Here is a 25,825-nt window from a genome sequence, read left to right on the forward strand (position 1 = left end):
ATTTGGATAGATTTAAACATTCTCAGAAATGTTGAGTATTTTTTTATGAGAATTTTACATTCCTATATTTGGTTTAAATGTAATATTCTTGGAAATTCATGTTCTTTTTTTCAAAATAATTCTTATTTAATTTTTATTTAAAAATGATAAATTTATTCTATTATATAAAATATTAGACCCACAATATCTTTAGAAAATAAAAAAATGTTATTTTTTTACACATATGCATGTGTATAGATATATATATATACATAATATATGTTTGTATGAATATATACTTTAATATATATAATATTTTATAATAAATAATATAAATATATTTTTATATATAATATATAATATATAAATATATTATATATATATAATATATTTGTATGGGATTATAAAAGGGTAAGGGGTATTTTAATTTTTTTATTTGTTAAAAATATTCCCAAGTTCATGAGAAATTTGGATTCCCAACCCCCTTTATGAAAATATTTTTGCGGAAAAGTTACTTAAAAATTATTAACAGAAATCCTATTTTTTAGGATTCTTTTCATAAAAAAGTTGTATCAAACATAAAAATACAGATTTTTAACCTAACATTCATAGAAATTTTAAAATTTTTCTTATACCAAACGCTCCCTAATAGTTTAAAAGTATATTTATCTAAATACGTTATTAACTTAAACACTATCAATCTTTAACGCTATTACATAATTTAAATACCGTAAAAAAAAAGCATACCAAATTAAGCCGTAATTTACGCCCAGTTTTCTGATTGTTTCCCGAGAAAACAGAAAGCAGCCTCTCCCCTCCCCCTCTCGCTCTCTCTCTCTCGCCAGTCGCCACTGTCGCTCATCGTCCCAACCAACAACCAAATTCTTGCTCTAGACGATGCAACAAGGAGGAGGAGACTACGGCTATTACCAATACTCTCCAAACCCCAGCGCCAATCTAAATCCCAATCCAACTACCGTTCCTGACCACAGTTACGCCTCAGCGCCGCCGTTCTCCGCCAATTATACTCCCTCCGATTACGCAACTCCGGCTTATCCCGCGGCCGCCTTCCCTTCCTATTCTCAGAATCCCGATCCTGTTCCCACCATCCCTCCCACCGCTCCTTCGTACACCTCCAATCCAAACCTCAATTTACAACCCTTCAATCCCGCTCCTGCTCAGCCTTCGTCTCCTTTCCCGTCATACGATCAACGCGGGCTTTACCAACCTCCAACGCAGCAACAGCCCTATTATCCGTCGTATGATCAGCACCAGACGGCCCCGAATTACGCTCCTCCATCGTCCGTCCCGCCGAACGCTAACCCTAACCCTGCCCCACCTTACACCGCTGCGTACTCGTCCTCTTACAGTAATCTAGGCTCTTCAGTGCCGCCTGTGTATGAAAATTCATATCAGAGGAACGTGAAATTCGATCAAGGTGGGCGGTACTCCGATGAAGCGTCCGCTGGCTATCGGCCCGATTTCGGGCCAGATTTGTATGGGAAGCGATCCGATGGTGGGATGCTCCGTGATGATGGGTATGGATTTGGCGATGGTGCGTATGCTTATAAGGGGAGTAAGGTGGAGCCATATGGTGCTCGAGGCACGGCTCCAAAGTCATCAACTTGGTCCGGATTTGATGATTTTGGGAGGCCAATTAGTTTCCCTTCTGGGAAAGATCAACCAAGTCCGACCAAGGCCAAGATTGTGAAGGCTGTTCCAAAGGCTGATACTCAGGAAGATGTGAAGAGTGGTGTGCAAAAGTTTAGGGTTAAGATCTTGCCAGAGAGTGGAGGACAGAGCACAATGGATGTTCTTTGCCAGGTTAAAAGCAAACCCTCCTTTTTCATGTGTTCGTCCGTCAACTAATTGCTATTGCAGGTTTTAAATTTTAGGGAAACATAGTACAAGTCCTCTGTAGCTAAATATTTACAGCATTTGCATTTTCTACACAGTATTTTTTTAATTGCTTGTCAGCCAGATAGATTACCATATGTTGTTTCTGATTTTTGGCTTTGTTTTTATGTTGATTTTTTGAGAAAAGTAGATGCAGCCCACGTTCACTTTCCAAGGATAAATGTTATGTATGGGTCATGTAGGCACGAAGGATGAAGCATAAGTGGTTGCATGGCATGCACACTAATACATTCTAGAAATACTTTTTGTACATAAGATGAGTCTTGTTATGTAAACAGTAATGAGAAATATTTTAGATATTTTAATACAAAATTATAGAATTTGATGTTGACTATTGTGTCAATTAGATCTTGGCTATCGACTAATGAGGTGGATATTTATCTTCCACCCCCTTGTTTGTATATCATCCTCCAATCATTTGAGAATTTTCAAGTTGTGACTACTTTTCTCAACTTGTTAGTTCTTTCTTAAGTTGCTTCCAAAATATATTGGGCAAGGCTTATTTAGCAATAAGAAGACTTGGATCTAGTTAAATATCACGTGACTTACTTTGGGAAGTAATTGAGTTGTGAAGACAATTGGTATAGAGCCTTGGTTCTGTGGGACAAACTGAGGTCTGAGGATAATAGGCACTGTGTCAGATGAATCTATACTACTACCAGAAAGATCCCAAGGGGGAGGGACACCCACGTTCAATCAAAGAAAGGGCAAGGAAAGTCTTAAGATGTCATGGAGAGGTGGGAAGATGAAGGTGGCCTTTGCTGCAGGAGATGTTAGGATTGTATTGAATAAGAAGTGGGACATCTCGAGGAGCCATCTCCTTCTATTGTGCTAGAGATTACTAGGCCAACATATCAAGATCACTAATACTTCCACGAAAAGTTGATCTTGATTCTTATAAAGTCAATGCTATGTTAGAGGAGGTGCATCAAATTGGTTAACTGTAGGGACTAGGGAGGTACTCACCTGTAGCCCTGTGTATGGAACAGTATCTTAATGTTGGTAATGGCTTTAAGGTGTAGGTTAGTATACTCTTATCTCACTGATGGTATGATGCTACAATGGTTAGGGGTGAGCAATTCAGTTTTGACTAACGGATTACCACTGTTTTGGCCAGACTAACTGAAATACCTGAATACATTTCGAAATAACCAAATTCCAAAATCAAATAAAAATCAAATCCAAAATCTAGTTAGGAGTTGAGTTCAGAGGAACCCAATGTTGGTTTCTTTTGAACCCAGTTGCGTAAACCCAATATACAATTTGCCGAACCATTTTGATAATGACTAATAAAACTATCACCTGCTGTGACATGTTCCTCCATACCTCAAACCCTTCTCTATCAATTTCAATCCTATTTTTCACCTCGTATTTCTCCACTAAGCTTTCCCTATTGAAGGCACCCCAAAACGAACAAACGAGTTTGACTAACTTTAAGAGTTTTCAACAAAGTTTTTCAATCCATTCAATGAATTTATAAACTGGGGAAATGATCTAAGCAGTGAAGGAAAAATAGAGGTAATAGAATCTACATAAAAAAGCGAACTGGTAATCTGGGTAGGTTCTGAAATTTCTGTTCTTTTAACTATTTGGCTTTTTGATTGGACAATCTCTTCATATCTTTTCTGGGCTTGCTACTTGTGGATTTCAACTATGGTAATTGCTGCAGCAGTATTGACTGCAAACACAGCACAACACTGATGCTGGATTCCTTTGAATCCAGTGTTGATTGACTCAAAATGGAAGCAAAAATGCTAAATCAAAGCTAAACCCAAACAAGTGAAGAACAAAATCACTAACTTCGTCCCTTCAAAATCAAGTGAAGAACAAAAATGCTAAATCCTCACAGTAGTGAGCAAGAAGCCTTTAATCAAGCAAGATGCCAAGCTGAAGCATTAAAATTGAAGCTGAATGAACTGAAGAAGACTTGAAATGAAGTGGAATGAACTTGATGAAGCGGCAGCAGTCAACTCTGAGAGAGAGCAGAGAAGTATTCGTACAAAGCAAAGTAGTAAACCCTAGAACTTGTAAAAGGGATGTTTATATGCAATGGATTATTTGTAAATATGCACAAGGTAAGGGTATTTTTGTAAAACTAAATAGAAATTTTGGCTAATTTGGTTAATTAGGTTTTTAACTGAATTTGAATTTCATAACTGTTAAGATTAGGAGCTCTTAGAAACCAATTCAAGACTTAGGTTTTGCCAATCTCTCTTCACTCCTCACCTGGAAACAAACCCACAACAGAATATATATAACAGAAAATGTAAATAGCAAAGAAATGAAAGAATCAGAGCAATCGAACCATCCAAGAAGCAGAGAGTTATCCTGGTTCGGACTGCAAAGTGCAATCCTACATGCAGCCTTCTCTCTGAGAGATAAATCCACTAGAAACTGCTTGAAAACAAGATACAAGAACCTTCTTTCTCTTCCTCACACAAGTTCACTGCTCACACAAGAGAATACAAGGACAAACTTTCCATCTAAGCCTTTCTCTCTCTCTCTCTCTCTCTCTCGGCAGTATCACTTGCATTCAGAGACTAACAGAATGATTTGATGTTATGTCCGACTTGAGCCTCTCGCCTCCTATTTATAAACTATAGGGAGGCGGTAATTACAAGGTTAAGAACTTAGCCTATACAAAAGACTAACATATCCCTCATAATAAAATAACTAAGTTAACTAATCTAACTTAGAATAAAAAACAGTTGGACTTCATTCTTCATTCTGACAGATTCTTTCCCTCAACTTCTAGAAATAATCCTCCATGCAAAAGCCCAACAATAACTGAACCAAAAACTGAAAACAAATTTAGAGAAAATAAAGACTGAACCATATAACCAGAATACTGAACCAAATTGACTGAAAATTGTCAGTTCAGTTGGTAATTTTATCTTGAAGACAATATCTTTTTAGCTTGATGTAGAGATGGGCAATGGGCGGGCCAGGCCGGGCCGGCCCGCCTCCCGCTTGGCCCACCCATTTGGTGGGCCGGGCCGAATTTAGCCCGCGAGGAAGACGGGTCGGGCCGAGGCAATGAATATTGGGGCCCGACACGACCCTGTGGCCCTTAATAAATGGGCCAAGCGGGCCGGGCCGTGGGCTTGCTAGGTAGGGCTGGCTCGTGGGCTTGGCTGTTTGGGCCGGCCCATGGGCCATTTATTTATAATTTTTAAGCATAATATTTATGTTTGTAAAATTTTTATAATTTTTTAAAATATGTATAATTTTTATGTTTGTATAATTTTAATTATTATATTTAAAATATGTTTAAATATATTTTTTAAACATATTTAAACATATTTTTTAAACATATGTTTAAATATTTAATAAACATAATTTTTTAAATATTTTTTTATTTTTTGGTGGGCCGGGCCATGTTATTTTGGTGGGCTGGGTCCACGGGCCATTTTGGTGGGCCGGGCTATAGGCCAGATATCCTTGGCCCGGCACGGCCCGCATTCTGCTAGGCGGGCCGGCCCGGCCCATGGGCTGCCCGGGATCTCTAGCTTGATGGTAAAATGGGGCTATTTTGGAAACTAGACCTGTTAAATGGGCCACACTATGCAAGTTGGCCCGGTTCTGCATCTTGCTGATCCCCAAGCCCAACCCTAGTGGACTGACCCATATGGGCTGGCCCAATGGGCTTTTGGCGGGCCAACTACTATGCCTCCCACAACTTTATAATACCAGAAAAAAGCCAAGAGTGGCCTGAAGATGACAAATAGAGGAGGCTGTTGAAGACAGTCAGCACCAATGCCAAGTCTCTCATTGCCATAACTTATGGTATAGAGTTATGCCTTGGTTTGTGGAAGGGGAGGGCCAGGAGGTTAGACTTTTCAGTTGCATCCATGGATGGTGCTTGGGATGGAGCTCCCATGAAAGGTACAGATGGTACTGTGCTATGCTACAATCAGCATGGATCTTGGAGAAGGGTTAACCATGCATGGTACTGGCTGTTTTCAGAGCCAAGCAACCAAGATGTCCACAATGCAGCCAAGTTCAACATAAGGAGATACAACCTGGGTGTCTAATCAAATGCTACTACCAAAGAAAGAGGTAGATTACAAAGTAAAACTCAAGTTAGGTGTCAAAGCCACTGCCAAGGAACCGCATGACACAGCATAGCCTACAATTTCAAGAGTTGCTGGGGCAGCTACTAGTTGCTAAGTTGGACATCAGAACCTGGATGTATGCATAAGAACGAGCCAAGGGCAGTTAACATGAGACAGGTGTACCCTGCACGGTGACAAGGTCGAGAGATGTCCTGATGCAAGCTAAGGCTAGGAGGAAGGGTTGACACAATTTACAGACTGGTTTAAGGTTTCCTCCTCTTAATTATTTATTTTTGCTGGATGGAAAAATTGGAGGAGGGGATGAACTGGGTAGCTCTTTGCTAGGGTGTCACTTGATTGACTCCCATCCTTCTTAGGCTTGGGGAGACCCAGATGAGCCGTGGCTATACATTTGACCTCATCTGAGGGATACAAGTTGGTCTATAGTGGGTAAAAAAGTAAAATTATAATTACAAACTATGGGTAAATTAAGGTTATTTGTTTTCTTAGAGGCCATGGAGATTGTCCCACTTGTGCATATAAACCTTTGTCATAGTCCCGCAGCCACAATTAAGGAAGGGCATTTGGGTAATAAGGATAGGAAGTAGTTAGAGCAAGGCACTATTGTAATAAGAGATGGTAGAGGCAGTTATAATTCAAATGTAAACTCAAAATGAGGCGTCAAGGCTGGCTATATAAGCCAAGCCCGCGGCCAAGATGAGTATGGATGGAAAAGTATTGATTTCATTTTCCCTCCACACTTCTATCTTGATCTCTCTCTGTCTTTTAATTCTCTCCCTCATCTCTCAATTCTTCTGTTAGCACCTTCAATTCCCGCGCAATTCTCCACAGAATTGCGAGAGAATTCCTCGTCAGAAATCGAGTTCTGACAATTTGGTATCAGAACAATTTCTAGGCATTTGGATCAGGCCATGGCAGACGGAACAAGGATGAAGCATATGGAGGCATAGCTCCAACAGGTGACATCCACAGTTTTCGAAATACAGAATCGGATGGAGATGCTGGAGAATTCGATAGAACGGAGGATTGATGGGGCAGTTAATGTGTGGTGTGAGGAGAGTAGAGTGCAAGCCACGCGACTGGAGGATCAAATGCGAGAGCAGACTCAGGCTCTCCGAGATCAAATGCATCAGTTTATACTGATGTTCTCACAACAGACTCAGGTAAGGATCTCACTTGAGTTTCCCCTGAGAGGATGATCTGAACCAATTCTCAATGACCAGGGAGGTCATTTAAGATTGGAGGGGTTGACGGATTTAGCAACTGAGCAACCGGTGATGGAGGAGAACGTAGGGGTGAGGAGACAAGGCACTGCAACTGAATCGAACCCGATCGGTTCGTTGATGCCTAAGATGGAGATTCCTCTGTTCGAAGGCAACAATCCTCGGTGGTGGATGCAACGATGTGAGAAGGTTTTCAGCCTATACAATGTAGTTGAACAACAGAAGGTGTTGTTAGCGACGACTTACTTGAATGATGTGAGTGACGCATGGTACCAGAGGTGGAGGGGTACTCGGGAGGAATGCCGGTGGGAAGAATTTGTGGAAGGTCTGTGTGGAAGATTCGGGGAAAAGGGAATGACGGACATCATAGAGGAATTCAATAAGCTTTGGTAAGGGGGATCAGTGCAAGCATATCAGCAGAGGTTTGAGGAATTGAAGGCCCTCATGCTGATCTTGAACCCCACTCTGACTGAGGGGTACTTCGTGTCAAGCTTCATTAGTGGATTGAACGAAGAGATTCGCCCTATTGTCAAAATGTTTCGACCCCTGACCGTCCAGCAAGCCATGGAGTGTGCCCGGTTACAGGAAATGACGGTAGAAGCATTGGCCATAAAATAGAAGGGGTGAATAGGGGATGGCAGATGGTGCCTCAATAACAAAACAATTGGGGAGGTACTAAGGAGGGAGAAACCTGGGGATAGAGCAACAACGGATTGGCTCTCCTAGCGCCTTCCCAATCATTCGTGGGGAATTTGAGAGAACAAAGGAGGTTGGTCGGACTTTGCTTCAGGCTTGGGGACAAGTATACGATCGACCACCAATGTAAACGATAGTTACTGTTATTGGAGGGCACGGAGGAAGAAGAGGAAGGCAGTCAAGAGGAGGAAGGGGGAGACGAGAAGGTGGAGATCTCCTTACATGCTCTCAGGGGTGTAACCACCAACAAGATCATCAAGGTGGAAGGCAGGGCAAGGGGGAACAGTCTGATGATCCTCATAGATAGTGAAAGAATCCATAGCTTCTTAGATGAAGCTACGTCTAAGAAGCTAAAATGCAGCCTCGTAGGGACCCATCCTCTATCAATCACCATGGCTAATGGATAGAAGGTGTTGTGCAAATTGGCTTGTGTGGGCTTTTGTTGGCAAATGCAGGGGGAAGAATTTGAGGCTGACTTACGCCTTTTCAAACTGGGAGGTTGTGATATGGTCTTAGGTGTTGATTGGATGAGGGAAGTCAGTCCCATCTGTTTTAATAAGATGGAGGTCACATTTGAAAAAGGGGGAAAGAAGATGACTCTCACGGGTAATGTGGAAGCAGGGACCTGCCATATGATTACAAGTAAGAAGCTGCACAAGTTGCTTAAGAACAAATGGGGGAAAGTGGTACAACTGTTCTCCATACAGGCTTGGGAAGTGGAGGAAGACAAAGGAGGAGGAGAGCCAACTTCACTGCATTCCACAGAGGCAACTCATACTCCTTGGGAGGTAACTGAACTAGACTCACTTAATTTACTCTTAGATGAGTTTGGGGACTTGTTTGAGGAACCTAAGGCTCTACCACCTCCGAGACCTATGGACCATACCATTAATTTGAAACCCAATGTTGAACCTGTCAACCTCCGATCCTACAGATATCCTTCAGAACAAAAAGAAGAAATAGAACGAATGGTTAGAGAAATGTTACACTCCTCTACCATTCGACCCAGCACCAGTTCTTATGCATCACCCTTGCTTTTGATTAAAAAAAAAGGACGGTAGTTGGAGATTTTGCATTAATTATCGCCAACTAAACTCTCTTACCATCAAGAACAAATTTCCTATACCTATTATCGAAGATTTATTGGATGAATTACATGGGGCCAAGGTTTTTTCTAAACTTGACCTCAGATCTAGATATCATCAGATTCACATGCACCCCAATGGCATTCATAAAACCGTATTTAGAACCCACCAAGGACATTACAAATTTTTGGCAATGCCTTTCGGATTAACCAATGCCCCAGCCACCTTTCAAGCCCTCATGAAGCAAATATTTGAGCCATATCTCCGCCAATTCATCTTGGTATTCTTTGATGACATCCTCGTGTACAGTCCTACCCTAACCTTGCATTTAGAGCACTTAAGGATTGCTCTACAAGTCCTCAGGTTCAATAAGTTGTACATTAAGAAGTCTAAGTGTGCATTTGCACAACCTCAAGTAAAGTATCTAGGCTATATTATTTCTGGTTCAGGAGTGAGTACTGATCCAAGAAAGGTTGCAACAATGACTGCTTGGCTGTGACCTGCCAGTGTGAAGGCCTTGAGGGGATTCTTCGGCCTTATAGGGTACTATAGGCGGTTTGTGAAGAATTATGGCCTCATTAGCAAACCTCTGACGGAACTGCTAAAGAAAGATGGGTTTCATTGGAATGATAAAGCAGAAGAAGCCTTTAAAAAATTGAAAGTGGCGATGAGCGAGGTGCCCACGCTAGCCCCCAGATTTCTGCCAACCTTTTGTACTAGAGACGGATGCCAGTGATTTTGGAGTAGGAGCAGTGTTAGCGCAAGGAGGCAGACCCTTAGCCTTCATCAGCTAGGCCTTAGCCCCCAAACATTTGGGTCTAAGCGTTTATGACTAGGAGCTATTGGCTATTTTAATAGCGGTAGAAAAATGGAGGCACTACCTAGAAGGGAGCAGATTTATAATAAAAACAGATCATGAGAGCCTTAATTTCTTGTTGCAACAGAAACTCCATATGCACCTCTAGAGAAAAAGGATGTCGAAGTTAATGGGGCTAGATTACATAATTCAATATCGGAAGGGGTATGAAAATAAGGCTGCGGATGCATTGTCAAGATGTTTGGAGGAAGGGGGAGCAACGGCTATAACTGCCTTAACACCTGACTGGTTCTTAGAAGTGACCTCCAACTATAACCAAGGTGAGTGGATAAAGATGCTGATGGAACAGCTCACCATTGACCCTAATAGCAGATCAGGTTTCACTCTTAAAAATGGAATGATAAGGCACAAAGAAAGACTGGTAATTGGGGAGGATGAATCCTTAAGGAGGAGATTGCTGAAGGCTCTACATGACTCCCCTGTAGGTGGGCATTCAGGGGAACTAAATATCTACAACCGGGTGAAGCAATTGTTTTGGCCGGGGCTAAAGAAGATAGTAAAAGAATATGTCAAGGCGTGTGACATTTGCAATAGATGCAAACATGAAAACATACACCCCCGGGGGTTGTTGCAACCCTTACTAGTACCATACCAAGCATGGAAAAACATCAGCATGGACTTTGTAGAAGGGTTGTCAAAGTCGGAAGGGAAAGATTGTGTGTTAGTGGTGGTTGACAGGTTTACAAAATATGCCAACTTCATCAATTTAACACACCCGTTTACTGCATAGGAAGTGGCCAGAGCGTTCCTCGATCAGGTGGGTAAGCTACACGATTTTCCCCAAGTGATTGTTTTAGACCGGGATAAGGTCTTCACCAGCTTGCCATGGAAGGAGCTCATGAAGTCTATGGGAACCCATTTGCATATGTCTTCCTCTTATCACTCCGAAACCGATGGGCAAACCGAACGAGTGAACGAGTGCTTACAAACCTATCTCAGGTGTGTATGTTTAATGTATCCAACCGGGTGGCATAAATGGCTTTCTCTAGCATAATGGTGGTACAACACCAGTTATCTTTCCTCCCTAAAAAGGACCCCATTCGAAGCACTCTTCGGGTACCAACCACCTATTCTACCACGCCGGGGGGGGGGGGGGGGGGCGCATAATCTAGTGGCCATAGTGGATGATTACCTTGCCCAAAGACAACAAATGCTGCAAACTCTCAAGTAGGAGTTAGCTAATGCGTAGAACCGGATGAAACAATATGCGGATAAGAACAGAAGTGAGAGGGATTTCGGTGCGGGGGACATGGTGTATTTGAAGTTGAGGCAAGCGTAGCTGAAAACCATAGTGTCCCACAAGGTAAACAAGCTCAACCCAAAGTTCTATGGCCCTACGAAATAATTGAAAAAGTGCGAAAGGCTGCCTACAGGTTACAGTTTCTAGGAGAGTCTTTCATTCACCTCGTATTCCATGTGTCACTCTTAAAACCTTCGCACGACAACAACCTGACGAGTCCTACCTTGCCTCCGGTAGCCCACATTAGCCAGTAAGAGGCAGAACCTACAGTTATTGTTGTAGAAGAATTATCTACAAACAACAGGCACCCATCACATAGGTGTTGGTGTGCTGGTCAAACCATCATCCAGAGAATAATACATGGGAGTACTTGTCGGATCTACTAGTTTCCCCGAGCTGCAGGATTACTCTAACCTACTTGAGGACAAGTAGAGTTTTTAACCGGGGGGAGTTGTCATAGTCCTGCGGTTAAGGAAGGGCATTCGGGTAATAAGGACAAGAAGTAGTTAGAGCAGGGCACTATTGTAATAAGACGTAAACTCAAAATGAGGTGCCAAGGTTGGCTATATAAGCCAAGCTCGCGGCCAAGATGAGTAACAATGGAAAAGTATTGATTTCATTTTCCCTCCACATTTCTATCTCAATCTCTCTCTGTCTTTTAATTCTCTCCCTTATCTCTTAATTCTTCTGTTAACAGCTTCCATTCCCGCGCAATTCTCCACGGAATTGCGAGAGAATTCCTTGCCAGAAATTGAGTTTTGACAACCTTCTTCCTTCTCAATCAAGACCAAGTCCTGCCCATACTTGTAGTGAAGTGGACTAATGCGTGGAACTTGTGAAATGGCTGCTCAGGCCTTAGGGATTCCCATGTATTGCAACCAGATATCACAATAAAGTTATGCATGTTCATCTGTCTGGGTCAATTGCATGCTTTTACGTGTTTGTTTTTTTATTTAATGAAGCATTTATTTCCACCTTGCCCTGGTTACGAGTCAATCACAATTTTCTTAAATTTATGGTAATCATGCATAATTGTGTTTTAGTGTTGAAGTTGACATCAGAGCATGGACTGGGGTGGGATGTTTACTAATAACTTAGCATCCTTATTGTGCATTCCTGGAATTCTTATAGTTTCACCAACCATATGGTACTGGATAGCCAAGTTCTTTTCTCAAGGTGTAATTTTTTGTATTACATATTTTTATCTTGGATGGGGTGGGCCTGCATAAACATGCTGTTATGTACATACAGAAGCTACTTTGCTTGAAGCCATATGTGTAGCCTGTCCATTTTGAAGCACATTTTTATTGGATGTACTTTTAAATTGTTTGGCTGCTACCCTTTTGCTCTTTTTCATTTTTGTCTCCCGGCATGTTGATAATTAGCTTCAATCTTTGAAGTGCTGATTGATTGTTTTCTCTCTTCAGATTGGTTTGGATGGTGTCCGTATGCTTGATCCTAGTACAAGTCGGACATTACGAATATATCCACTTGATACAGTAACCAGATTTCAGGTATCTTGGTATCTTGTCTTTCTTAAATTTTTAATTCTTTATCCACATTTAATATATTCTTTGTTTTCCATATTTTTAGGTGTTTGATTCATCTATATTTGCATTTTGGGCCAAAAGTTCTGTGGATATCGAACCAAGACGTATCAGACTGCAGTCAAACAGCTATACCACCAACACTATTCTGGATATAGTGACTGCTGCAACTGTTCAGGTTGAAAATCATAGTACTTATATTTCTTTTGCTCCTTGTTTGGGCTTACAGTTCATTATGTTCTTCAGATAATTGATATACCTCAAAGGATTACCAAAGGTTTAGGATTTTTTTTTTTTTTGATTGAACCAATGGATTAAGAATTAAGATCCTTTTAATTGTGTTTTTACAGAAGGCATTGGTTAAGAAATTCAATCATTCCTCCTTTGTTATGCTTCCTTTTTATCTATCTACTTGTATTTTACACTTCCTGTAACTTTCTTTTGACCTTGTTTTCTTATCTTTCTTTGGTTTGGATGATTCTTGCTTTTAGGTCTAGCTGAAATTACGGATGATGCCAGAGTTTTGAAAATGACATGATCTTAGAGAAACTGAAATCATGTGGTTCCTGCTTACAAGTTTCATTTATTTCCCTTTTGGGGCAAGTTCAGGATCTTGCTCTTGGTGATCTGGATTTTCATATAATGTTGTTAAAAAGAACAATGACTCTATGTTTTCCCACAGTTTCAACATTAAAGCTGAATTAGGAGTTGCTCTTCCAAAATTTTGATGAAGTCATATATTGGGAAATGGCTTGATGCAGTCTTTTCACGATGTTTTGGGTAGACATAATAAAAAAATTTAAACCGTTGTTGGCACATGTTGAGAGTAAAAAATTATAATATAAAAAAGATAAGTTAACCCTCTATTTACTAACTTAACCTTTTATATGAGATGGTGGTTAACAATTTAACATAATATTAAAGTAGGCAAAGGCCTTGAGTTTAAACCTCACTGCTGTCACATGCCAAGGGTAGCTATTGTAATTTTGTCTTCTATTTTCTGTTATGGATATTTGTCTAGTAGATAGAGGCAATTATAATTTTGTGTATACTGCACATGGGTGCATGTGCATGGCTGTGAGGCTATAAATTAAGCCGTAGTTGTAGGATGGAGGCATGTTGAGAAATGAATTGAATATTCTGTGTTATATCTCTCACTTTCTGTTATCTTCTCTCCCTTTCTCTCGAATATTCTTCATCCTTCTTCTTGCTGTATCTCTCCCTCCCATCTGATCTCTCCCCCCAAATTCTTATCTTAATCTTCCCAATTCCTTTTCCATACCGTAGCTCAACCCTAGGTAGGGCTGTAAATGAGCCAAGCCGCTCGTGAGCTACTAGAGACTCGGCTTGATAAAAGTTCGTTCGAGCTTGTTTTTCAGAGCTCGTTTAATAAATGAGTCAAGCCTGAACTAGGCAAAGCTCGGCTCGATAGATAAATATTCATGAATAATTTAATATATACTTTGAATTTTTCATATATTTATTTAATATTTACAAAATCATATATTTTAAGTAATTTTATTGAAAAATATGTATAGAAAAGTTATAATACTTCATGAATTTATATAATTATATACTAAATATTGAAATTCTTGAATAAATTTATCATTAGTTTAATTTATTATTTACTTTATTAAATAAAATTGAAACTCGATAAGGCTCGTTTAGGCTCGTGAGCTTAATGCGAACCACAAAATACTCGACTCAATTATAAATGAACAAGCTCGTTTATAAATGAGCCAAGCCTGAGCTTTCCAAAGCTCGACTCGACTCTATTACAACTCTTAACCCTAGGGTGTGACATTTGGTATTAGAGCTAGCTTTCTGACCACCTGTGCGCCACTGAGAGTTGCTCACCCTGATCGGAAGGAGATTCCAACGCATACAGGTGAGGTGGTTTTGATCGAAGCAACTAGAAGGTTCGATGGTGGCAAAGGGGACGGGGATGAAGCAGTTTGAGATGTGCTTGGATGCTCTTGAGTAGGGGATCCGACAACCCCAGGAATAGCTTGATGATAAGATGGACATGATGGACGTTGGCCTTCAACAGACCCAGAAGGAGTTGGGTCGGACTAGAGTAGAGGGTGCGGCCACACGAGAGGAAGTCGCCAACCTCCAAGGGGATGTCCAAGGCCTTCGGGAAGAAGTTGGAATTGGACAGCAATTGAGCACCGTGTTGAGCTTGTTCTCATGGTTGCCAAATGCTAGCCTTCTGGTGGACTTTCCTCTAAGGCCGACCACAACCCCAATCTTGACTGGAGCGAGGGATAGGCCCTAGATCACCATCCTAATGGGCCTAGAGGAGTGGTCAGATAATTATTAGAGAGGACCCCCCACGACCTTGAACCATACCTCGATGCCGAAGTTAGAAATTCTGGCATTCGAAGGGAGCAAGCTACGCTAGTGGGTCTGACGAGTGATTCTTCCATCACTATCGAGTGGAAGAAGGCCAGAAGGTGAATCTGGCTGCCGCTTACTTGAATGAAGTGGCGGACTTGTGGTTCCAAGGCTGGAATAATAGGAGAACTCTTCTAATCTGGGAAGAGTTTGTAGCGAATTTCTGTGTCCACTTTGGGGAGAGAACCATTACTGATGCAGTGGAGGAATTTAACAAGCTAAGGCAGGTTGGGTCGGTAGAAGAGTATCAAACTAGGTTTGAGGAGCTGAAATCAGTAGTGGTCATATCTTAAGCATATTTTGTGTCTAGTTTTGTAAGTGGGTTGAATGACGAATTAAGACCAATTGTGAAGATGATGGAGCTGGTAATAGTGTAACAAGAAACATAGAAGGTGAGAATGCAAGAGCTTGCATTGGAGGCTATTTTTAAAAAAACATGGAATTGTGACAGAAGGTTATCCTTGGAGCAGTCAGGAGGTGGGAGAAAATGCTTGAACGGCAGCCTCAGATCGGACTTAGGGAAAAGAGCATCCTACTGCAGCCAAACCTCCTATTATGGAGTCAAGGAGAAGACTCGGATTATGCTTTAAATGCGGGGACAAATTCAGTCCAGGCCACCAATACAGAAGACAGTTGTTGCATATGGAGGGATTAGAGGAAGACAACGAAGTAGGAGAGCCAGCCGGAATTGGACAAAGGAACAATGGATCGATAGTGATAGTGTTAAGTTTCTTGGGGATAAGAAACATTTTAAGGGGGGAAAATTTGTCACATGCCAAGGGTAGCTATTGTAATTTTGTCTTTTATTTTCTGTTATGGATTTTTTTTCTAGTAGCTAGAGGCAATTATAATATTGTGTGTTCTACACATGGGTGCATGTACGTAGCTGTGAGGCTATATATTAAGCCACAGCTGTAGGATGGAGGCATGTTGAGAAATGAATTGAATATTCTGTGTTATCTCTCTCTCACTTTCTATTATCTTCTCTCCCTCTCTCTCGAATATTCTTCATCCTTCTTCTTGCTGTATTTCTCCCTCCAAATTCTTCTTTTAATCTTCCCAATTCCTTTTCCATACCCTAGCTCAACCCTAGGGTGTGACAACTACTAACCCAATATTTCATTAGGTGGATGTGTTTGGACTAGTTATGCAGTGAAATTTAGCCACATGTAAGGGGGCATGTTGTGAGTTAAAGTTATAATATACAAAGATACTTTAACCCTGTATCTATCAAGTTAAGCTTTTAGATGAAATGGTGGTTAATAATTCAACAACATGAATTCAACATCTAGCTGGTGAAGATCTGTGGCATTATTCCATGTTTGAGATTTTTTGTCTTTGAATCAGGAAAATGGAAAACCCTATTGCAATTGAAAATGATTCTTTTTGCTAAAAAAAAATCAGTTTCAATGATCATTATTTTATTAGGATTAGAAATTTGGAGAAGTAAAAGGTTGTTCAACTTCCTACTTTCCCCATTTTCATTATTCTTTTTTATTTCGTAAATAGCATCATTTCACTAGTTCTAACTTGAACCAAAGCACAAGTTTGACTGATATCTGGACCTTGCCTTTAGTGGAAAACCATTTATATTATATTGACTTTTTGGTTATTGATGCATGATTGTTCAAGTTTATGGGTGCAGTAAGTATGTGACACATTGTTGCTGATGCATTATGGTTTCCTGAAGTTCAGAAAATAATTTGGAACTTTTACCTAACACATCTGATATAGTGAGAAAATTGCATCAAAAAATAGTTTTCTGAAACAGTTTGTGAAACTACTTTTTAGATCTGTTTTTGTTTTTTTTACAACGGCATAAATAGTTTCTGGAAATGAATCTGATTAAAGGTCTCACAAATTCTGTTTCTTCCACTGCTCTGTTGCTACACAATTTATTACGTGGTCTTAACACAAAGGATCTCTCCCTCTCTCTAGCATGGCTAATTAAAAATGATTTTTTCGTCACTATTTTTTGAATTAGCTTTAGCAGCGTTGTTTTATGATTTTTTTCTTCAATATGGAATAAGAAAAAGGTGAAAGGTATTGCTGTATAAAACAAAATGTTAAATAACATTAACAGAGAACCATTCAGGAAATATAAGTGTTGCCTTGGCGATTTCTGAAAAGGAATTATTTGGTATAAAATGAAATGGCTTTGACGAAAAAGCATCTGGGAAATGTTCAATGCTCCTCTAATACTTTGTGAAAGTGAATTCCTTGTTACATAAGTGAAATAACGAGTTTGAGTTTTAGTTGGGAAATAACATCTTAAAAATTGATGGGGATGAACGCCAAATGGCATGTGTGCTTGCTTACTTGTTTATTTTACCAAAGAAGATGGAGGAAAATACTATTAATGATGCATAAACACACGTACATGCAATACTATATACACGATCATATGTGACACAAGCAGCACACTTCCCTTCTGTTGTGCATATGACTGTAGGCACTTAGAAGAAGAGAGTGTTCTTCCTTGTTTCTTTTCTTAAAAAAAAAAAAGAGAAGTTTTTATGATGCCTGCTAATATCATTTTAATTCTTTAAATGCTTGATCAAAAAATAGTTTAAGGAGATGGGTGGAAGAAGCAAGCCTTCTGATTCATGGAAGCCACCTGAACTGCCTGCTGAGAAGAAAAAAGGTTTTGCTGACTTAATGTACTTGATAAGGCCTGGAAATGAGGAGAAAGATCACTGGGTAATGTTGGAGATTTTCCATACCATTTTATTTCTTTGAAGATATCACAAAGTTCATGTCTACTGCTATTCCTTGGTGTACCCCCAACTGAAACTAATAGCTAAGAATGCATGTTTTAGTTATATTTTTGTTGTTCTGAATGCTTATTTAAGGAAGTATTGCTTTTTATTATTTGATTGTGCCATGTTTTTAAAGAATTCTTCTAGGGGGTTGACAAGTGATTTTATATTTTATTTAGAAATTTTGCAATTTACGCAAGGGCTTTTTAGATGGTCGATTCATTTTGTCTTTCTTTGCTTTTTGCAAACACAAGATGGTTTATTTGATTGGTAAGATGAGCTTGATTTGTGCAAGTCTAAATGTACCTTATTGTGCAGTAACATTCCATCAGTTATCAAGGCTTCAATTTGTACTTGTTTACCTTGTTATATAGTAACTGGAGGATCTTTATTACAATTTAACCTTAATGGTCTTTGCAGAAATTATTTAGGGAGAAGAATGAATTATTTTTATTCATTCGAGTGTGACCTATATATACAATTATAGGATATCTATGCTATATACAAGTCTACTCTATCTACAATTACAACATATCTATGCTATCTAATAAGTACAAAATAGCTATCTCTAAATTTTAGGAATACTATCAAATCTAGATGAGATACTCTGCCTAATATTCAAACTGAATTATCTCCTCCTTGAATTTTGGGACCTTATCTGGGCTGCATTCTTTGATTTATATTTATCCTGCTATCCTCCCGATTCCTTCTTAATTCTCCACAGTCTTCTATTGGTTTTAGAAGCAGGATCGTGGGAATGAGATTCCCTTCTATGAAATGGATTAGATACCATTCTTGGTTCGATAATATATCAAATTATTATGGGCTTTGAACTTTCATATTGTAATTGAAAAGCATTGTGGACGGTGAAGTCTGTTTGAAGAATTGCAGTGTTTTAGGTAAAAGTTAACTCACTCCATGAAAAATTGAGAATGGTGAAACTTTAGATTAACCTGCTATTGTCAGCAGTATACAATTATTGCTAGTTATAAGTTGAGATTGCTACACTTTAGAAGTTGGCTTTAGATGTGTTAAAATGTTTTTAATTATGAAAAAAGGAAATGCCAAAATGGTTCATTTTCCCCTCTGGATTTTGTGCGTCTGTTCAAATTTTCTATTTTCCCCAGATTCCTGATGAAGCAGTTTCAAAATGTACTGCCTGTGGAACAGACTTTAGTGCTTTTGTGCGCAAGGTGTGTCTCTTTTATGATATAATGAATTTTTTATTTTGTTTCCTGATCAGGCTTTTTTTTGAGTTTTGAGTTTTTACACTGAGCCTAGCTTCTTTTTGTTACAGCATCACTGCAGGAATTGTGGAGATATTTTTTGCGACAAATGTACCCATGGTCGAATTGCACTTACTGCTGATGAGAATGCTCAACCTGTTCGAGTTTGTGACCGATGCATGGTGTGCACTAATTATTTTTTATTTAATTTTTCACTAATCTTTTCTATTTGACTTGCAACAACAATATACCGAACCTTAATCCCACTAAATGAGGTTTCTTACATGGCTTTTAGGTTGCCAATTATTTCTGTCAGCAATCATACCTTCTGTAAAGGGCACTATTCCTTTTACTACAAATGTTATTCATTCTATCCACTTTCAACATAGGAGCATCTATTGGTCTTCTTCTCGCATGACTAAACCATTTTAAACATATTTCATGTACAATATATTGAATGGAGTACTCCGACCTTATTATGGACAACTTCATTTCTAATTTTGATATTTCTTATCACATATCCTTTATAACAACGTCATCTTAGTTATGCTCATATTTTGCACATGTTGATGTTTTAATGTCCAACATTCTATGCCATACAATAGAGTTGGTCTTATAATCATTTGATAAAATTGTCCTTTTAACTTTAAAGAGATTTTATAATAGCATAAAATATCAGGAGCATTTCTCCACTTCACTATCCTATCTTAATTTTTTGGTAAAATCCTCAATTATCCTTCCACCTTTTTGGACAATTTTATCCAAGATATTTGCGCAAGTCTTCTTGAAAAATGACTTGATCTTCAAGTCTCACATTAACATTAATCCCTCTTTTATTTTTGATAAACTTACACATGATATTTCATATATTTTGTTCTCAAGAATTAAAGTCTTTAGAGCTTAGTGTCATGTCTTCTTTTAGTTTTATCTATCAAGATAATGTCACTTGCAATCTTTTGAGTGTCCTGCATCATATTTGGTATCAGAGCATTCTTTTGAGTGTTCCACATCACCTGTTGTCTTTTAAATTCCACCATTGATTATTGGGCTTAGCTTTTTATCAACCTTCTTCTATTTTTTGACATGGAAATCAAGGATAAATAGTCTATGTTAAGCAGTTATTCACTATCTTGATATAACTTTACAATCCTTGTAAGAAAAGTGATCCATTTGCCTTCTAAAAAAGAAGTTTATTTGGGTAATCGATAAGCTACTTTTATATATAATAAGATGTGCATGCCATTTCTTGAAAAATGGTATTAATTATAATGAGATTATATATCGTGGAAAAGTTTAAAGTAGCTTTTTACTCTTCTATGTTTTTTCCAAAGTCATGACTTACTTGCACGTTTCTATAACCATTCAACTATTCAAGTCACCATTCTCCTATAGTAGTCTTCTCACTTATAGGTATTCCTTGCGACGACCTCTCCAAGTGTTTCCAAAATTGTTTTTATCTCTTCTTCCAATTTGACTTGTGGTGCCTATGCACTGCCAATATTTAGTCTCTTTTCCTTGGAACAACTTTAGTTGTTATATTCCTATCGCCCAAATCACTTTTTGTCTTCTATGTCATTCTTTATAGTTTTATACATAATAATCTGTATTTAATTCCTCGTACCATCCTTTTTCGCGTATCAAAGTTTAAGTCCTAAATATCTTTGCCTTCTCACCAACCAATCCTGTCTCTTGGAGGCAAATAATATTGATTCTTCTCCTAATTATTACATCTTCCACCTCCACAGGTTTTCTTTTCAAAGTTCTAATTTTTCATGATCAAGTCTTTTGCTTCTGGTCTTGAACTAACTCATTCACTCATGTCTGTCGCCCTACATTTGGGTGTCCATGTAGCAGCCCTGGTGCACTTTTCATTATACTCTGGCAATATGCCATGCCATGCCATGCCACTGAGAGGGTTTTGCCCCAACAAAATGATATATATGCACACATATATTTTAGAATCTATAATAAAAAAGATGAAACAATTTTTTTAGGCTAGCTATTGGTTGTCTAATGCCTAATGCCTATCCTCTTTGCTTATTCAGTAAATTGGCTGTGATGTGAAGTAAAACCTTTAACCTACAAGTGTTAAGTGGATTACTTAATTCACAGGTGGAGTTGTCTTTGATATTTGACTTATCCAAAAAAATAAGCTACGATATTTTCTATTTCAGTAGCTAGAAGTGTTAGTGGGATTACTTAATTCACAGGTGGAGTTGTCTCTGCTATTTGATTTATCTGGACAAAAAAAAGCTAAGATATTTTCTATTTCAGACCCTCTTCCAGTACCAGAAGAAAAATTTATTTTTTCTGGTTTAAGGGATTGACAAACACCCACTAATGACGGGTTACTTTCTGCTTGTTGAATATCATGGGTTATGTTACATCCACTAGTATTTTCTTACTTGCTAGCTTAGCTATACATAATTGTTTAAGATCCTTCTAAAAGTGAATGGTGAGGTTTTTCATTTTACAGAACCTTGTGTATTTCCACTCACAAAATGAAAAACTGCTTGTGTATTGCTTACACTGCATCTTCCAATTAAAAGCAACTCAAGTTTCAACATTTATTGACAAAAGAAAAATGAAAAGCTCAGACTTCAAGATGCAATTACTTATAAACACGACATTCCTTTTCCCTTCATAATTCTTCTTGGAGCAACTTAACCTTTTGCTGCTTGGTAAAATTTCATGCCGAACATGTTCACTCTTTATATGGATGGACTGGATGGATGTCCTTGATTAAAACAGTCCCCAGACTTGTCTTTGACCAGATCTTATTATGTTGTCCGTCTTTGCAGGCAGAAGTTACTCAAAGATTGAGTATTGCAAAAGAAGCAGCTAGTAAATCAGCTGCAATGCAAAGTCACGAGGATCTAGCCAAAAAACTTCAGGTGATCTATGCTAACTTGTTCTGGAACAGCTTTTACCAAAATGTTATTGATCTATGCTATGTTTGTTTCCTCTGCATATTTCTGATTAAAATCATTTTACAGGACGAGATGGAGAGGAACCGCAAGTCAACATCAGGTAATCTCTGCTTCTAGATATTTTATGGTGTGCATACAGCTGCATCCTTGCTAAAGAACCGCTACTACATGAATTTTTCGGGGGGAGGGGGGGTGGGACCATCTGTTACTGAGATCCAAGTTTTGGATAAGGCATATTGAATGTTTGGTAGTTCCCTATTGAGGGGTGTCCCCTGAATAATATGACCGCAATTGAGACTGGCACATAGCGTGGAGAATGCCTGGGAGACCCCCAGTGAAGGATGTCCCTGACCACAGTTGAGATATGCTTATGGCATGTTGAATGCCCACACAAGATCCCCGGTGGGGGATGTCCCTGACCACAATTTGAGATTTGCATGTGGCATGGTGAATGCCTACAAGACCACCAGTGAGGGATGTCCCTGAATAATGCGACAAAAATTTAACCTTACACATGCATGTTCACACACACACATTGTAAAGTATACATATGTATATACATTCATATTGTAAAATTTTCAAGAACAAATCAATTCAGGTATCATGGATCAAACAAAAAAAATTGGGAGATAAATGTGGAAGTTCCCTGTAGAACTAAGGCAGGATGGTTAAAATGTTGATAGCAGGATTCCATTAAAGCTAAAAACAGAATTTTATAAGATTGCTATAAGATTTGTTTTGTTGTATAGTATAGAATGTTGGACAATAAAATGTCAATATGTAAAAAAATTCTTAAGTGTAATAGGATCGGGATATTAAGCTGAATTTGTAGTCATGTAAGAAATGATAAAATTAAAAATTAAATTATTTGTAATAAAGTTGGGGCAACTCTTATTGAGAATATGATGTGTGAGATACAATTAAGATGATTTAGTCATATAAGAAGAAGATTAGCAGAGGCTCATGTGAGGAAAGTAGATGGAATGGAATAAGTATATAGTAAAAAACAGGTATAAGAAATGGAAAAATGAACTTGGTGAGAGACACTTAGGGTATAATATTGGATATAAGGGCCTTACAAAAGATACTGTCATAGGTAGAAATGACTAAAGAGCTATAATTCATGGAACAGATGCATATTGTAAAATTCATCTGGCAGTTTCTGGTTCCAAGTGTCTCAAAAAGGTGTATACAGAACCTGGCAGCACTTGAGTGCGTCCATTATTTTTTATTTAACTTGTCAAGGTGCAGGGGTGGAGATACAGCTTCATGAGGGTGGGCAATTGCGCAACTTCTAAAATTGCCCATTATTACCCTTTATTTTGTGCATAAATTACTATATTCTATAACAACCCCCCCCTCCCTCGGGAAATAAAAAAAAGGGGCAATTAAGTAATGTCAATTAAGATGGGAGAGGGAACCAAAAAAATAAAAGAAACAAAAATTAGTGTTTTAAAAAAAAAAAAAATATACAAACTTAGACTTTTGCCCCTCCTGATCCAAAGTCGTGACTCCGCCACTGGCTTCAACAGTGAACTGATGTTATATGCTGCGTACTTGTTTCAACGACTATTTATGAAAGCAATTGCCAGTTAACCCTGCGTCTGAATTTTGTGATATGCAGCGATCTAAAACAGGTCCAACAAGGTATGTCTCGGTAGCGACTAATATAGATCGTTTTTCTTTCTTAGGCTCAAGGTCTGACGGATCAGGTAGGCGAATGAAAGAAGTTGCATGCCCTACTTGCACCGTCCACCTACAGGTTTGAAGTCCTCGCGTATATTTTACCAGTGCAGATTTGTTTTTGTTTGTGGGGTGAGAACTAATCGCGTTAATATCATCATGGGATTATATGGCAGGTTCAGGTTCCTAGTTCTGGTTCTGAAACCATTGAGTGCGGGGTTTGCCAGCACCCGTTCCTCGTTAGCGCCCACTAAAAGCACGGTTAATTCTCTTCACAATCTTTTATTTAATTGATCAGACTGTATGTGCTTTGGCAACTAATGCCACGCTTTTTTTTTTTTTAATTTTCTTATCTCTTGGTTTGTGTCACTAATAAATCGCATGGTAGCATTTGTAAATCTCTTGGAAGTTGCTGTTGTCTTCTTCAAACCCTGTTGTTACTGGTGATGCTTTCTGTTGCGTAAATGTGGCATTTTGATCTGTCCTGCTGGATTATTTGCTATTTCTGAATCTGAAACTTAATGGCGGATCCCTTTTCCTCTCGCTCGTGTCAAATGCAACATTCTTATAACTACTACAAGATGTCTTCATCAATATAATTTTTATTTATATAGGCTAACTCACCCAAACTAACTGAAGAAGTGAATGAACTTGTCTACACTAAAAAATGGTAATCTGTCATAATGAACCTATGCCTTAGAGAGAATTTCTGTGAGGTTGCGCAACCGGACAAGTGGGTCTCAATCCTAAATCCAAATTTAAGTATACTCAGTGGGTCTTAGATCGGGTGGATGCGTGTGGGTTGTCTGTCCTCCTTTTTTGAAATAGGACACTTCTTAACCAACAGCTGCTTTGATTCTGAGTTGACATGGTTTTCCCATTAATGTGATGTGATTTTATAGAGGTGTTTGACGGCTTCATTTCTGAGGTTAATTCAACTGTAAAGTTCACGATTCTTGTGACTTGTTAGTTCAAAAGCTACTCTCCTTTTTGTAAGAGGCCTCAATTGTCGTCATTATTGATGTTTTCTCTATTTGTTAATTTTACATTATGCAACTGTCTTTCGCCCTTCTTATTTGCTTCTAACCAATGGTTTGAAACCCGGGTCCAGTGTTGAATTTGAACTAGAAATTAGAGGGTCATTTGAATTCGGATTTGTTTCGTTAAATACATATACTAAGTAGAATTTAAATATATATTTTTGACGAGAAAGCAGTGGCAGTTTACCTAACCCCAGGTGCCCAAGAACACCAGCTACCTCTTACTGGGTTTTTTCTATTGTTAAAACATTTGATCCACTCAGTTAACTTTCCTTAAATATGTATGTAGTTTGACTTAGATTATCTAATTTGGTGGCCGGAGAATACAAGAAAAATTTTCAGGGAAAATATATATGTATTTTCTTATTCAATTATTAAATTTCTCTGTTTAGTTAAGTGAAAACAGAGATGCTTTTCATATTTTATTTTCATTTCATTTTAGATCTATGATTTCTCAACCAAAGGAAACATTAAAAGTAAACTTTTAATTTATAAAATTATTTATTTATTTCCCTTTTTCTATTTCCAAATATCAATAATTATTCTAATCTCTCAACTAATTCTGCATGCAAACAGATTCACGCCATTAATGAATGAAGATGGCCCTGTCGAGAAAGAGTTGTTTCGAATGCAGGGACCCTCCTGCCTTAATTAAAAGAACAGATGAGGTGGGTGACATGACATGAAGAAATATCTTAAGCATGGCATTCATTCCTATAAGAGCATGAACATGTCACCTCACCATGTAATTTGTTAAGAAAGTGGAAGCAATTTCAAATTTCATCAGTAGCAAAGGAAAGGAAACCTATTTATTTATTTATTTGGGTAGAGCTCAATCCTCTCCAATTCCTACACTTCCCCTGCATCCAACACGATTAATGTCAATCAAATAAGTTATTATTAATAATTTATATGATAGATCAATATCTTAATATCTTTATGTTAGGTATAAATCCTTATGCTAAAAGATTTAGATAATTTTTTTAAGACTTAATATATATATAGAGGCTTTTCAATAATTAAAAAATATGACGTTTGGCCTATGAAATTCAAAATGTCAAGATTCGGTATTTGAACTACTAAAAATTATTACTTTAAGTTCTTATCGTAATTAAGAGTAAACGGAGTCGTTACTCTCAAATTTGATAAA

General features: G+C 38.4%; 1 protein-coding gene across 2 annotated transcripts; it reads left to right on the forward strand.

Moving 5' to 3' along the window:
• The first annotated feature begins 743 nt into the window (after positions 1 to 743).
• Positions 744 to 25,485, forward strand: LOC127807809 (protein FREE1). 2 transcript variants are annotated; one of them, XM_052345927.1, is made up of 11 exons: positions 744 to 1,803; positions 12,521 to 12,607; positions 12,687 to 12,818; positions 17,606 to 17,737; positions 18,924 to 18,989; positions 19,094 to 19,204; positions 21,824 to 21,916; positions 22,019 to 22,052; positions 23,644 to 23,714; positions 23,812 to 23,896; positions 25,252 to 25,485. In XM_052345927.1, the coding sequence occupies exons 1-10, from the start codon at positions 877 to 879 to the stop codon at positions 23,887 to 23,889; spliced, it is 1,731 nt and encodes a 576-aa protein (XP_052201887.1). In that variant the 5' UTR covers positions 744 to 876; the 3' UTR covers positions 23,890 to 23,896; positions 25,252 to 25,485. The 2 variants fall into 2 exon arrangements, with proteins under 2 accessions (XP_052201887.1, XP_052201886.1); XM_052345926.1 differs by lacking the exon at positions 25,252 to 25,485 and having other exon boundaries at positions 23,812 to 24,137.
• Positions 25,486 to 25,825: the final 340 nt, after the last annotated feature.

This window comes from Diospyros lotus, chromosome 8 (assembly GCF_014633365.1).
Source record: "Diospyros lotus cultivar Yz01 chromosome 8, ASM1463336v1, whole genome shotgun sequence".
NCBI classification, from domain to species: domain Eukaryota; kingdom Viridiplantae; phylum Streptophyta; class Magnoliopsida; order Ericales; family Ebenaceae; genus Diospyros; species Diospyros lotus.